At 46.1% G+C, this 15,945-nt stretch overlaps 1 protein-coding gene across 1 annotated transcript in view; it reads left to right on the top strand.

Annotated features, from left to right (window-relative positions):
- TMEM63A (transmembrane protein 63A) overlaps positions 1–15,781 on the top strand; it is a 44,059-nt gene extending 28,278 nt beyond the window's left edge. The window contains exons 12-22 of the mRNA XM_007936970.2: positions 1,785–1,922; positions 3,197–3,350; positions 4,400–4,506; positions 4,617–4,703; positions 5,383–5,445; positions 9,868–10,030; positions 10,907–11,012; positions 12,441–12,608; positions 13,894–14,009; positions 14,343–14,405; positions 15,614–15,781. Coding sequence (XP_007935161.1) covers positions 1,785–1,922; positions 3,197–3,350; positions 4,400–4,506; positions 4,617–4,703; positions 5,383–5,445; positions 9,868–10,030; positions 10,907–11,012; positions 12,441–12,608; positions 13,894–14,009; positions 14,343–14,405; positions 15,614–15,781 — 1,333 coding nt within the window. The remainder of the gene's footprint in view (positions 1–1,784; positions 1,923–3,196; positions 3,351–4,399; positions 4,507–4,616; positions 4,704–5,382; positions 5,446–9,867; positions 10,031–10,906; positions 11,013–12,440; positions 12,609–13,893; positions 14,010–14,342; positions 14,406–15,613) is intronic.
- The last annotated feature ends 164 nt before the right edge of the window (positions 15,782–15,945 follow it).

The raw sequence follows: 15,945 nt of genomic DNA, 5'->3' as shown, positions 1-15,945 counted from the left end.
GGATAGTTTGACTTCTTCCTTCCCAATTTGGATGCCTTTGATTTCCCTTTCTTGCCTTATGGCCCTGGCTAGGACTTCCAATACAATGTTGAATAATAGAAGTGGTGATAGCAGGCATCCTTGTCTGGTTCCTGTTCTCAAGAGGAATGGTTTCAGTCTTTCTCCAATGAGAATAATGTTGGCTGTTGGTTTTGCATAGAGGCCCTTTATTATGTTGAGGAATGTCCCTTCTATTCCTATTTTGCTCAGAATTTTGATCAGGAATGGGTGTTGGATTTTATCACATGCCTTTTCTGCATCAATGGATATGATCATGTTCTTTTTTGTTTTATTTACCTGGTAGATGACGTTGATTGTTTTTCTAATGATGAACCATCCCTGCATACCTGATACGAACTTCACTTGGTCATAGTGAATGATTTTCTTGATATGTTGTTGGAGTCTATTGGCTAGGATTTTGTTGAAGATTTTTGCTATATTCATGAGGGATATTGGTCTGTAGTTTTCCTTTTGAGTGATGTCTTTGTCTAGTTTTGGTATCAAGGTTATGCTTGCTTCATGAAATGAGTTAGGGAAGATTCCATCCTTTTCTATGTTTTGGAATAGTTTGAGTAGGATTGGTATCAGTTCTTCTCTGAATGTTTGGCAGAATTCTCCTGTGAAACTGTCTGGGCCAGGACTTTTTTTAGTGGTAATTTTTTGATGACCTGTTCAATTTCTTCTTTTGTGATGGACCTATTCAACTTTTCCACATCAGTCTGTGTTAGTTTAGGTAAGTGGTGTGTTTCTAGAAATGCCCACTTCTTCCAGATTTTCAAATTTGTTGGAGTAGAGTTCTTCATAGTATCTTGATATTATCCTTTTTATTTCAGTTGGTTCTGTTGTGATGTCACCCATTTCATTTCTTATTCATGTTATTTGTTTCCTCTCTCTCTTGTCCTTTGTTAAATTTTCCAGTGGTTTGTCAATTTTAATGATGTTTTCAAAAAACCAACTTCTGGTCTTGTTGATTTTTCCTATTGCCCTTCTATTTTCTGTTTCATTGATTTCTGCTCAAATCTTGATTATTTCCTTTCTTCTGCTGACTGTAGGCTTTTCTTGCTGTTCTTTTTCTAATTGTTGGAGATGTTTTTAGGATTGTTTTGAGGATTAAACAAAATCATCTACATAAACAAACAAACAAAAAAAGGATCAGTTTTGCTGGTCTGATAGAGCATGGTGGTAACCCTGAGACTATGGCCCCTAGCTCCCCTTCAGGTCTGGAATTGAACCCACTCCTGTGGCTTCCAGCCAAATAAAAGGCATATGAGCTGAATATTTACATTAGGTACATACACTCCTTGGAGAAATCAATCATGAGAGTATAGAAGGGCTGTGTATGCACAGAGAGGCAGCTTGAGGGGCAGGAGTGCATGGAAGGGAAGGACACAGGGAAGAGGTGGCTATGGGGAGGAAATGGGAGGGAAGCTGTTGCATTGTGGGAAATTGCAGTCAATGTCATGAGACAAAGTGTATGTGAGGTGCTGTATGAAAGATGAATTTGCTCTATAAACTTTCACCCAAATCACAATAAAATTTAAAAAGTAATACTAATGAAAATCATTCACTTAGTGTGTCAAGAATGGTGCCTGCTTCATAGCACTAATTATAATAATAATAAAGCAAAGCTCCTGTGCCACAAAGCTCCTAGACCATCCTATAGCAGTCTTCCTCAGTCCCCATCTATTATGTATGTATGTAGTACCCAGGTGGGTTGGGCCCTGACCGTCTGCATCTCCTGGCAGCATCCTTAAAGACTTCAACGCCTGCAAGTGTCAAGGCCTCCGGTGCAAAGGGGAACCCCAGCCCTCTTCCCACAGCAGAGAGCTCTGCATCTCCAAATGGACTGTGACCTTTGCCACTTACCCTGAGGATATCTGCTGGTGAGCTCCCAGGCCTGGGAGCGTGTGGTAGGGGGTGGGTGGGAAAGAGAAGCCTATATGTCTTGGGCAGAGTGTAGGGGTGGTTGTAGGAAGCACAGGTCTGACATAACACTCAGTGACAGTTCCTGAGTGGAGATCTTCATACTCACCCTGCCACTTTTTGGGCTGGGGGTGCTGTGATGTACTTGCTATGGCCTGACTCGGGGTGTCCACACCCAGCTCTTTACTCCAGTTTTACTCTGTAGCATTCCATGTTGTACAAGCTCCATGTGTAATTATACATTTTCTAGTAGTCACATTAAAAAAGTAAAAAAAAGAGAAACAGTTGAAATTATTTTTAATAACATATTTTATTTATTCCAGTATATCCAAAAAATTATTATTTCAACATTAATAAATATAGAAACATTGAGATATTTTCCATCCTGTTTTTCACATCTTGTCTTCAAAATTAGGTGTGTATTTTACACTTATAATACATTTAAGTTCAAACTAGTCACATCTCACATGCTCCATAGCCAGGTCTGGCCTGTGGCTACCATATTGCATGGTACATCCTTAGGTCAAGTGTCAGCCATTTCTCTAGCCTGGGGAGACCTTGGTGAGCTGAGCCACACTCACGGGGAACATAGGTGAGCTGTATGCACAGTGCCCAGGATGAGGGCAGCCCCAGCAGAATTCTTCTGTTTCTTGCACAGAATGAGCTTTAGATGCTTGTCTCCACTCTGTTTTAGCTCAGCCTCTGACAGTTGCTCTTTGACTCATAGGGCTTTCTGAACTTGGCATTGGTTTGTCTGTCTGTTCCTGGTGGGGGTGAGTGGCCAGGGTAGATTCCAGCTGGGCTTTTGGCCCTTTGTCCTCATTTCTCTTCTCCCTCTCCACCCATGGCCCCATTGGGAAGAATGTGTCATTACTCAAAGTCTGATCTGCCTCAGAAATGCTATGTCAGTGTCTTGTTTGCCCTGCTTATGATACTCTTGGCGTCTCATTGGGTAGGTTCTGACCCCTAGGCCCAGCCAGAGAGCCACGTTAGCAATGAATAATCTGTTTTCTTTCTGAGCTCACAGAGGCCCAAGATTTCCCTTCCTGTAGCTAAATGTCAGTGCACAGAGGTTATCCTTTACTCCCAAGCCCAGTGATCCCTCGCAAGAGCTAGTCTCTTGGCTTGCCTAAATTTGGCCTCAGGTCTACCTAAGCGATGGGCACTGTTGGCATCATAGGGCGCCCAAGCCTGGGAAGATAAGCCTCTGGGGCCTGTGTCTTCTCCTCTGTAGGAAGAACCTCTCTATCCAAGGCCTCCGCTGGTGGCTCCAGTGGCTGGGCATCAACTTCACACTCTTCGTGGGGCTGTTTTTCCTGACCACACCCTCCATCATCCTGTCTACCATAGACAAATTCAACGTCACCAAACCCATCCATGCGCTGAATGTGAGTTACCCAGGGCTCTGCAGGGCCCATCCCAGGAGGGCTAGTGAAAAGAGGGCATAGTGGAATAGAGAAGGAATGGGGACCAAGATGTGGGGGGAATGAGAAGGGGAGGTGGGTGGGAGGAGCACCAAACCAGGAGGCCATGTTGCTCAGCACATGCCTATGCATTCAAGCCCTAAACAGCCATGGCTACATTAATTGCAATGACTTTATAATATTACCACCACCACCACCCCAAAAAAAGTTGTTTTTAATGGAATCAGTCTAAATCTTCAACGAAACCAAAAGCTAAACTCACTGCCATTGAGTCAATTCTGACTTACAGTGACACCCCCCTCCTGCATTTCCAAAGCTGTAAATCTTTACGGAAGCAGATTGCCTCATCTCTCTTCTGCAGAGTGGCTGGTGAGTTTGAACCACCAACCTTTTGGTTAGCAGCCAAATGCCTTAAACACTATACTATCAAAAACAAACCTAGGGAAATGCTCTGGGGCAGTTCTACTCTGCGCTGTGGGGTTACTACCCATCAAAATTTGATTCAATGGTATCTAATAGCAATAGTGACATGAGTATACAGTGGAGCTTTGGGGAGGGAACAGGAAAGAATAAAAAGAGCTCCATTGATTGGGGTGACAGGATCATTAATTATTTTGTACACTGATGACATTTTTCATGTTGTTATTGGCTAATTTTTGGAAGTAGATCTGCAGGCCTTTTTTCCTAGTATATCTGAGTCTGGAAGTGCCCCTAAAACTTGTCCAGGTTGACCCTGCTGGTATTTGAAATACTAGTGGCGTAGCTTCCAGCTTCATTGCAACATGCAACCGTCATAGTATAAAAACTGGTAGGTGGTGGGTATAAACATAAGGTGCTTATATTGGTCATTTAGCGAGTATTTATGGAATACCTACCCTGTGCCAGGCACAGTGCTGGTTCTGGAGATCAAGGATGATCAGAAGCTGAGCCCCTCCCCCAGCGGCTCAACAGATCATGGTCTCAGAGTCCACAGGCCACCCTGACTCTCTCTGCTGTGGACCTTACTTTTCTAGGACCCAATCATCAGCCAGTTCTTCCCAACCCTCCTCCTGTGGTCCTTCTCGGCCCTGCTCCCATCTATCGTCTACTACTCCACGCTGCTGGAGTCTCACTGGACCAAGTGAGTGTGGGGAGCACCTCTGCCCCCCCCCCCCCGAGAAGGAGGTCTCTGACGGTACTGGGAGTACAGCTGGGGCCTTGCCATGAATGCTCACCTCTGGCTCTCTGCAGGTCAGGGGAAAACCGGATCATGATGACCAAGGTCTACATCTTCTTGATCTTCATGGTGCTGATCCTGCCTTCCCTTGGCCTCACCAGGTACACATTATCACCTCCGACTCTGAATTTGGAGTCAGGGCCACATCTAGAGAGCTTTGTCCCAGGAGAATAGGAATGCTTTTGGAGCCCAGCATCCCTCCACAGCATTTCAGCCTGGCACACTCACTTTGAATGCAATTGCGCATTGTGCTAATCATTTGATTCTTCTGGAAATATGATCTCTTTTACTTTGGAAAAATAAAAAAATAAAAGCTTGAAAATAAAATTGATTGAGGACCTTCCTTTTCAGGAGGCCTTTGGAAGCCCTGGTGGTACAGTGGTTAAGCACTTGGCTGCTAACCAAAAGATCACCAGTTGGAACCCACCAGTCTCTCCATGGCAGAAAGATGTAGCAGTCTGCTTTCATAAAGATTAGAGCCTTAGAAACCCTACAGGGCAGTTGTACTCAAATCAGAGTCAACTTAACAGCAATGAGTTTGGTTTGAGTTTTGGTAATCAGGGACTTGTTTATCTCAAGACAGGAAGTTTAGTCAAAGCAGGCCCCTATATGTCACACTGTAGTAAGTGGCATCCTCTTAGAAAACAAGTGCAGATCTTGCGATTTGGCCTATTTGTAGAGCAGAAAAAAATGGAAAAGAAAGTAAACAAAAACAGAGCCATGTGTAGTGATCGTATGGAAGGTTGAAAATGAACTCTTACGGATTCATTTGTCTTTCAGTCTAGATTTTTTCTTCCGGTGGCTCTTTGACAAAACTTCCTCGGAGGCCTCTATTAGGTTGGAGTAAGTATCTGTCACATTGAGTTCTGTAGCTATCACCTTAGGTAAATATTCCACAGGGGCTGGGGCTGCAGGGGGTGGGGGAATCTCTGTGCCTCAGAACCAGAATCCTCCTCCCACAGACAGCAGGGCTTGGGGTGTCACCACCACCCCTACCAGTTCTGGCTGGGCTGGGGCCCAGAAGAACCCATGAACTGCACCATGGGAGCTGTCCCACTTTGTGCTACACTCACAGAAATGTGGTTAATTTTTTAGGTTGAAATTTAATTAGTGGCAGTCTCATTCATTCCTTGAAACTTACTTACCGAGAACAGAGCTGCTTGGGGAGAAGGAACTGCTGGGCCTCAGTAGTGCCGGGGAAGAGAGAAGGAAAGTAATAATTAAACATTGAGAACAGAATGATTGTCTGGTCTGGGCAGTATTTTTGCCAGGAGAATGGAGTTAAACATATTGCTGATGTGGGTCCCTGGTAGTATTTTAACTTTATACCACACCCACTAAAAGGAGCCCTGGTTGTGCAGTGGTTAAGTGCTGGGCTGCTAAACAAAAGGTTGGTGTTTGAACCCATCAGCAGCTCCATGGGAGAAAAATTCGGCAGTCTGCTTCCATAAAGATTTGTTATATTGTTAGGTGCCATTGTGTCCAGTCCGACTCATAGCATCCCCGTGTACAACAGAACAAAAAGCTGCCTGGTCCTGTGCCATCCTCACAGATGTTGCTGTGTTTGAGCCCATTGTTGCAGCCACTGTGTCAATCCATCTTGTTGGGGTCTTCTTTTTTGCTGATCCTCCACTCTACCAAGCATGGCGTCCTTCTCCAGGGACTGGTCCCTTCTGATAACATGTCCATAGTACATGAGACAACGTCTTGCCTTCCTCCCTTCTAAGTTGCATTCTGGCTGTACATCTTACAAGACAGATTTGTTTGTTCTCTGGCAGTTAATAATATATTCAATATTCTTCACTAACACCATAATTCAGATACATCAGTTCTTCTCTGGATTTCCTTATTCATTGTCCAGCTTTTTCATGCATATGAGGCAATTGAAAATACCATGGCTTGGGTCAGGTGCACCTTCGTCCTCAAGGTGACATCTTTGATTTTTAACAACTTTAACGAGGTCTTTCGCAGCAGATTTGCCCAGTGCAATTTATCCTTTGATTTCTTGACTGGTGCTTCTATGGTGATTGATTGTGGATCCAAGTAAAATGAAATCCTTGAGGACTTCAAGAATTTGACAACTTCAGTCCTTACCAACTTCACCTGTAAAGATTACCGCCTTGGAAACCCTTGGGAGCAGAGTTCTACTCTGTCCTATAGCGTTGCTGTGAGTCAGAATTGATGACAGTGGATTTGGTTTACATTTTTTTTTAACCAACCCACTTAATAGTAATGACTGCTATTTAAGAAGGCACATGGTAAGTGCTTTAAATGTCTTTTTTCTCATTTAACCTTTACAGTAAGCTATGAGGTAGATACTATTATTATTTCCATTTTACAGAGGAGGAGACTGAGGCTCAGATATGTCAAATAACTTGCCCAGTTAGTGAAGAGCCAGTGCTGGGATTGATTCAACCCAGCCCCTATTGCACTATATTGGAGTCCTAATGTAGGTTCCAAGGCTCAGGATTGATTCTTCCAAAGGACTATTTATAGGGAAGGCTGATTGTGAGCCATACTGACCTGTAATGTTGTTAGGTGCCATAAGTCGACTCCAACGCATAGTGACACTGTGTACAACAGAATGAAACACTGCCCGGTCATGTGCCATCCTCACGATCCTTTCTGTACCTGAGTTCATTGTTGCAGCCACTGTGTCAATCCATCTTGCTGAAGGCCTTCCCTTTTTTGCTGACCTTCCACTTTCCCCAAGCATGATATCCTTCTCTAGGGAATGGTGCCTTCTGACCATATGACCAAAGTAGGTGAGGCAAAGTCAGGCCATTCTCACTTCCAAAGAGCATTCCAGCTGCACTTCTTCCAGAACAGATTTGTTCATTGTTCTGGCAGTCCACGATATTTTCAGTATTCTTTGCCAATCCCATAATTCAAAGGCATCAACTTTTCTTTGATCTTCCTTATTCATTGTCCAGCTTTCACATGCATATGAGGCTGTTGAAAATACCATGGCTTGGGTTAGGCACACCTTAGTCCTCAAAGTGACATCTTTGCTTCTTAACACTTTAAAGAGGTCTTTTGCAGATGCTTTCCCAGTGCAATATGACATCTGTGTACTTTTTTGTTTACTTACCTATGAGGATGGAGTGAATTACTGAAAACAAGTTCTTTCTGGGTAAGATTTTGACTTGGGAGCTGGAAGCCACACACACACATATACCCAATCATCTCTTGTCTGTGTTGACAAAGACTTCCAGATGGCCACATCCAGTTGTCAAGTCTCAATCCTCATGTGATCTGTAGGCAATATCTGACACATTGAACCGCACCTTCCTTCCTTAAATGCTGTCTCCACATGACTTCAGTCATGACTGCTTCTCCTTCTCAGCCTCCTTGGCAATTCCTTTCTCATCTTCCCAAGCTATGAATTCTTGCTGCAGAGGGCCTAGCCCCAAGCCTTCCCTCCACCTCCCTCTCTAGGTGACCTTAGCTAACCTCATAGGTTTAATACCATCTGACTACTTCTAATTTAATATACTCTGACAATTTCCACATTTATAACTCCAGCCTTTGTCTCTAGATTCCTATCTCCAACTGCCTGCTGTACAGCTCTTATCTGGAGTTCTAATAGGTATCTCAGACTTAACTGGCCCCAAACCAAACTCTTGATTTTTATCACCAAATCTGCTGCTCCCACAACTTCCCCTAGCCTATACCCAAGTTCTTTATGTTGTTGTTGTTGTTATGTGCCGTCGAGGTGGACCCAACTCATAGCGACCCCTCCTTGGGTTTCCGAGGTGGTATCACTATGGAAGTAGACTGCCCAATCTTCCTTCTGAGGAGTGGCTGGTAGGTTTGAACTGCCAGCCTTCTAGTTAGCAGTCAAATGCCTTAGGCACTATGCTACCAGAGCTCCTGTTCTTTATGTTACTCTGGCAAAAAAAAAAAAAAAAAAAGAAACAAACAAACAGAAAACCTTGGAGTTATTCTTTTCTTCTCTCTTTCCTTTATACACTGTACTCAGTCCATGAGCATATCCTGATGGCTCTAAGAGGTACCCAGAATCTGACCATTTATCTCACATCCACCACAACTGCCCTCAGCCCATACATGGATGGCAACAGTAGCTGTCTGCATGGTCTCCTGCTCCCACTCTCCTAATACCACCCTCACCACAGTCAGAGCTGCTTCTGTTCAGAGCTTTCCCACAGTCCCACCTCACCAGACCCACTATAAGCCAGGCCTATGCACCTTTCAGCCACATTAGTGTTCTAGGGGTGCTGTAATAAAGTACCACAAACAAGGTGGCTTAAAACAACAGAAATTCATTGTCTCACAGTTCTGGAAACCAGCAGTCCAAAATCAATGTGTCAGGAAAGCCATACTCTCTTTGAAGGCTCTAGGGAAAGACTTTTCCTTGGCTCTTTCTGGCTTTGGGTGGTTGCCAGCAATCCTTGGTATTCCTTGGCTTGTCAATGCATCAGTCCAGCCTCCACCTCCATCTTCATGTGGTTGCCTTGTCCACGTGTCTCTCTCTCTCTGTGCTTATCTCTTTTCATAAGGACGCCACTCATATTGGATTAGGCCCCACCCTACTCCAGTATGACTTCCTTTTAATTTAACTGGTAATATCTCCAATGGTTCCATTTCCAAACAAGGTCACAGTCACTGGTGCTGGGGGTTAGAACTTGAACATCTCTTTTGGAGGGACATAGTTCAACCCATCACAGTCCTACCTCTCTCTCTGGCCTACTCCTCTGTGGCTGCACCAGCCCCTTTATGTCCCATGGGTCTGTTCAGCACATCCCCTCAGAGCCCTAACTCTGTTGCTCCCTTTGCTTTACAGTGTGCTTCTCCCAGATTCCTAGTTGACTGGTTCCTTGGGCTCCTTCAGCTCCTTCCTCTATGCAGAAGGCTTCTCTGACTGCCCTGAATAAAATAGTAAATGCTGCCCACACGCACACTCCTCCCCCAACCCTACTTTATCTTTCTCTAGGGCACTCATCCTCACTCAGCGTAATATGTTTTCCCGTTTGTCTCCTTTGCCATTGTGGGTAGTCTGATAGAAAAGTTGCAGGGCCAGGCACTTTGTTTCATGCTCAGTGCCTAGGATAGTGCCTGGTACAGATGTGCCTACACACACTCGCTACCTGAAGGAATGAGTATAAAGCCATGCCAGGGCTTCCCTATTCCTGCCAGTAAGGGGCCCTCATTTTCCCTCTGGAAGGAAGGAGGAGGCTATTGCTGGTGAGAACATCCCAGGATTCCTGGCTTTGTCTAGGCTCACAGGCCCCTGGTTTTCCCCAGGTGTGTCTTCCTGCCTGATCAGGGTGCCTTCTTTGTGAACTACGTTATCGCCTCAGCTTTCATTGGCAATGGCATGGAGCTGCTGCGACTGCCAGGCCTCATCCTCTACACTTTCCGCATGATCATGGCCAAGACGGCTGCTGACCGAAGGAACGTCAAGCAGGTGCCAGGTTGCAGCAGGGTGGGCAGGGACCACTACTGGGTGCAGAGCTGCATCGGATGACTTACTCCCCCAAAGCACTCAATACCTATTGGGTCACCTAGTCAGTGCCAGCACTGTGCTGCATGCTTCTTGGGCAGGGGTAGGAAGCTGGAGGCATGAAGAACCACCACGTGACATGGCTCTTCTTCAAGGCATGACTGTAACTCATATGCTGGTCACACACATGCATACAACTAAAATCAATAAATTCTTTTCCATGGGTACCAATTTGCATAAATTCTTGGGATTATCACAGATGTCAAAGGCATTTTGGGCTTGTGACATTTGTTCCAAAATATCCTACATTGGATGGGAGGGAATTCTCTTTTATTATTCTTTGCTATTGTGAGTACTGGAATAGGAAAGTTCCATTCTATTATTTAATCCTTAAATAACCTGTATGAGATGTGTATGACCAGTATCCCTACTTCACAGATGAACAAACTAAGCCACAGAGAGGTTCAGCATTTTGCCCAGGACACACAGCTGGAAGTAGCAATGCTATCATTGGGTCTGACACCAGAGTCTATACAGAATCATTCTACATTCTGTCCTCAATAGTCAGTCCCCCTCAAGGATCATAGTCCTTTTGGGCATACATGATTACAAGAAGAGAAATAGTAAGAGAACATGCAATTGCCATACCTTGTGCAATTTTGAGTGAAGCTGGTGAAGGCTTTGTGGAGGAATAGAAAGGACCAGAAGAGGTGGGGACGGCTGTGGGTCTCCAGTTTTCCAAACCCTCATCCACCCTGCTATCTCTTTGCCACCTGGAGTGCAATGAGTAGTGCTTGGGGTGGGACAAGCCTGTGAGCTCCTTCCACCACCTCCTCCCAGAACCAGGCCTTCGAGTATGAGTTTGGCGCCATGTACGCATGGATGCTGTGTGTCTTCACTGTCATCATGGCCTACAGCATCACCTGCCCCATCATCGCACCATTTGGTGAGTGGGTCTCTCTGGAACGGGAGGCTGCATGGAGAAGAGGGTGTGCCAGCAGTGGCCCCTGGGAGCTGGGCCCAGCATAATAGGATAGCTGATCCCCTAAGTGTTCCAGGGGTAGCTATCACAAGGATATGGAAACCTGGAAATAGTGGACTTTTAGAGCTACTTGGGCTAGCTGTCAAAGAACCACATATGACACCAGATTTCATTTCATTTACAAATGGACTCCTTTCACTGGCCTTCCAAATGATGTCCTCTTTCCATTATTTCTCCTGGCCTGAGGTTCTTTGCCAGAGGAAACCTTTAATTTTAGCAACAACTAAGAGTAGCACTGGGTCTAATGGTCAAAGTGATCATGTCTGTGCTCTCAATCTGGCCCATGACTGTTGCACTCCACACAGGCCATCACATTCAATCATCACATGCCTACAAGGCAGGTTTTGTTTCTACCCCTCTTTCATGGATAAAGAATTGAGGGACACATGGTTAGTTACAGACAATGTCAGGATTTGAACTCAGGGCTGTTTGACTTTGGGGGCCAAGGTCTTGATCACTACCCCAAAATAAAACATCAGGAACTGGCAGATGAATGGAAGACTCTGGGAGAAAACAGAACACCCAAAAAACTATTGGTAGTGATAGCTGAGGATGAGGGGTAGGAGGAAGTCTTATTTTTCCTTACATACTCGCCTGTGTATGCACCTGGGTGGTGCAAACAGTTAACATGTTGGGCTTTTAACTGAAAAGTTGGAGGTTTGAGTCCAGCCAGAGGTGCCAGGAAGAAAGACTTGGTGGTTTACTTCTGAAAGATCATAGCCGTTACAGACTCTGTGGAGCACAATTCTACTGTGACATACATGGGGTTGCATGAGTCCAAGTCAACTGTATGGCAACTGCTTCTGATTCTTACTCTCGTTCTATTTTAAAAATCTACAGTATTACTTTTTTTAAAAAAAGAACTTGGCATAGTAGAAAAGGGAGCACCCAACTTTAGTGCCACCCCTGGGGAAAGACTCTCAGGCATCTATTGACTGTGGTGAGGGCAGGTTGTCAGCCTGGGTGGGGGGAGAGGAGGGGAGGGGACACACCATGGGAGGGGCCCAGAGAGAATGAGCCCAGGCAACTAGTAAAATAGCCTTTTTCCTCAAAATGATTCTAGAATGTCAGTGTTCCGTAGGGATAGAATCACAGATGCCTCTACCCTATTGGTAACAGAAAGAGGCCAGGAGGGGCTGGAAACAGATAGGGAGAAACAGAACATACTAGCATCCAGGTTATGCATTTTGTCCAACTTGGGATTCATGCAGCAGGCTTTCCCCTTCACCTGGCCCCAGCTCTCTGCATATATAGCCACCCCTTGGAGGAAGGGGGGGCAGGATGATCCTCGTGGTCCAGTTGGAGCCTCCAGCTCACAGCCTGCCTCCACAGGCCTCATCTATATTCTGCTCAAGCACATGGTGGACCGACACAACCTCTACTTTGTCTACCTCCCGGCCAAGTTGGAGAAGAAGATCCACTTTGCTGCTGTGAACCAGGCCTTGGCAGCTCCCATCCTATGCCTTTTCTGGCTCTACTTCTTCTCCTTTCTGCGTCTGGGTAAGGGACCCAACCCTTGACCTCACATTCCCAGCCAATCAGATCACACACCGCTTTAATAGCATCAACTTGGTATCTGATCAGAATGTGGTACCTGAGCGGGAGGACTGGTTGAATGGGATGGTTGATAGACTAGCTCCCAAGCTAGCCAGAGTGAAGGCCTGATGATTGACCCAGGCACCCTTAGAGAAAAGAACCTTTTTATCAGCCTTGGAGGAGCTGAACCAGAGGAGCTGGGCCACTGATCCAGATTGCTCTTTGGGGTAGTGGGTGGGCCCAGGTCCTTATACCTCACAGAGCAGAAGAGGATAGGACATGGTGGGGGAACTGACATTCTTTTGGAAAAAAAGAAAAATACAGAAGAAATGGGTGTCTCTGCCCCAGTCAGGTTCAGGGAAGATCATCCTATCTAGCCCAAGCCACTGGAGTCTAAAGAGACTGACCCAACATGGAAGCTGGGAAATTGTCATTGACTTAATGTCGTGGTGATCTACTTCCAGAAAAAAATGAGCCATTGAAAACCCTATGGGGCAAAGTTCTGTTCTGAAACACATGGGGTTGCCATGAGTCTTAATTGACTCATTTGCAACTGGTTTTATTTATTTATTTATTTTGAAGAGAAAGAAAACCATTTGTTACTGCATAGACATTAAACCAGAATGGGATGCATCACAAGTAATCCACAAAACAGACTGCCAAGAAAGAATGAAATCTGATCCTCTGTGCAGCCCAGTAATTACAGTCAAGTTTATGCATGTTTTCAAGATAAACAATAATTAGTCCTCAAGTAAGAGAACTTTAGAGTCTAGTTTTATTTTTTGTTTTGCTTTTGGAGTCCCAGTTCCTGCTGGGGGCCTCGGCAAAGGTTTTGAAATCTGACCACCTGTCCAGTGGATCACTCTGTGCAATCCTGGCTATGAAGACTCCAGCCTAACTGCTAGAATGAAGGGCTCCAAGCTCTGGTAGCATAGTGGCTAAGGCACTCGACTGTTAACCAGAAGGCTGGCAGTTCAAACCCACCAGCCACTCCTTGGAAGGAAGATGGGGCAATCTACTTCCATATTGATACTGCCTTGGAAACCCAAGGAGGGGTCACTATGAGTCGGGTCCGACTCAACAGCACATAACAACAACAAGAAGAAGGTGTAGGCATACCCTTTACTTTCTTCTTGAAGGAGAAGTCACTCACTGAGAGGAGAGGGCACAGCTATAGTACCTGCATCAGGTGTGGCCTCTTTCCTCAGCAGGGTGTGGGTGAGTGGCAGCCCTCCCTCTCTGTTCCCAGGTCTGAAGGCCCCCACCACCCTGTTCACCTTCCTGGTGATGCTGCTCACCATCCTGGTCTGCCTGGCCTACACGTGCTTTGGGTGCTTCAAGCACCTCAGCCCTCTGAACTACAAGGTAAAGGGACCCCTACCACCACTGCCCAACCAGGACCTGGAAGAGATGGTGGGTTCACTCTAGCCCTCCTCTTCCCCTTCACATACCAACAGTCTTTTCCAGATTTTATTTATCCATGAGAAAGGCGTGGGTAGCTGGGTGTGATGTGTGGCTTCCTCCCCCCACTTTCCTACTCTCTGCACCCTCCCCCCAAGTCCTCTTTTGGGCTGCTGCTAAGTGCTTGGTGCCAGCTGGTACTATTATTCTGGGTGTTAATTGTCTGTTTGTTTGGAGGGTGTTGGTACAGGAAGATCAGTTTTGTTTACCATTGCAATGTTTGGCTGTTCTCTGCAGACAGAGGAATCAGCAAGTGACAAAGGAAGCGAGCCTGAGGTTGCTGCGCCCCCACCATTCACAGTAAGCAATGGTTCAAACTCAAGCATTTATTTCCTTTCTTCCTCTGGTTTTACCGGTCCTAACTAGATAGGCCCCAGGAAAACATGTTTTGAAGGCCCCTGATGACATGGCAGGTGGGTTTCTGAGTTTTGTCAACCGAAAAGACATCCCTAGTCCCTTTGGATGGGGGGCCTGCATGTGTGAAGCCACATCAGCCACTGAGACAATAACTTGCCCCAAAGTAAGCCCCTCCCCCAGTGGTTTCAGTTCCTTGTTGACTTTCCTTTGCTGCATATTTAATGCATGGTGAGGTTTTGGCTTTAGTGAAGCAATACTGTAAGGCTTTATCAGAGCCACTCACTGGCACCTGCCTGGCTGAGGCTCTCTGCTAGACACCAAGACAAGGTCAAACAAGCTTCCCCCCACAACCCCCCCCCCCCCGTTTTAATTCAACAAATGAACTGAGCACCTGCTTAAAATGAAGGCGCTATGTGAGAAAGGCACCAGGACTCCCATTCTGCTTGGTCTTCTGCTTCCAGCTCATATAGTAGGGCTGGACAAGAGAAATGGAGCTGCCTACACCTGGACCAGTGCCATAAGCAGGTGTCCTTTCCAGGTGTCAGGCCCTCTTATCAGTGTCTGTCCTTGCACAAGCCCCAGAGGAGAAAGTCCTCAGAAAAATCTCTTGCTGAGGGACATACCTGTGGCTGTGCCAGCCAGGCAGGGGAGGAGGCAGGGCTGGTGGACAATGTATTCCCTCACTTCTCAGCCTGGGTCTGGGGAAGAGGGGAACAGGGCTAAGCCTGGGTCAGCCTCTGAAGCCTGGGACCAGAGGGACCGTAATTCACACAGGTTTGTTCAGCAACCAAGAAATTCATTTGGAAGCACTCTAAGCCAGCCCTCAGTCAACAGACACTTGTTTCCCACATTCAGTGAGAAATTCCTTTAGAGTCCAGTGCTGAGAAATGATGTGCTTCTTCTCTATCACGATGAGAACTGGGTAACGACTGTGTTTTGCATTTTGCTCTGGCTGCTAGGAAGCTCTGCAGTCAGCACATTTTGGCTCCTGGTTTCCTAAGTCTACTGTGATTTCATTGTGTATGTCTTTTACTTTACGAGCCTTGCTGGGATGAAGAGAGTGAACGACACTTGTGGACAGTGGGGGAGGAATGGGTATGGAATCTCATGCCCACCCCACCCAAAGCATTAACTCCCCCATTTTCTGGCAGCCATATGTGCCCCGGATTCTAAACAGCTTGGCCTCGGAGAAGACAGCATTGTCCCCACAGCAGCAGCAGACCTATGGTGCCATTCAAAATATCAGTGGAACTCTCCCAGGGCAGTGCTCAGCCCAGACCCCTGCCGACAGTGTGGCTTCTACGTATCAGGAGGCCTGAGGTCAAACTGCCCAGCTGGGCCAAACTGGGGGAGCCAAGCACAGAGGAGATGCAGGAGCAGAAGCGGCTTGACTCTGATGCTGACCGAGTCCAGGAATTCTCTCCACAATTTCAAATTCCACTGCTCTGGAAAAGGTAGACCCAGGAAGGTCAGGGGCTCAGGC

The sequence above is a fragment of the Orycteropus afer genome, unplaced genomic scaffold (genome assembly GCF_000298275.1).
Source record: "Orycteropus afer afer isolate SDZICR_OR568_19922 unplaced genomic scaffold, OryAfe1.0 scaffold00039, whole genome shotgun sequence".
NCBI lineage: Eukaryota > Metazoa > Chordata > Mammalia > Tubulidentata > Orycteropodidae > Orycteropus > Orycteropus afer.
Note: the sequence above shows the minus strand (reverse complement) of the source record. Positions and strands in the feature narration are given on the sequence as shown.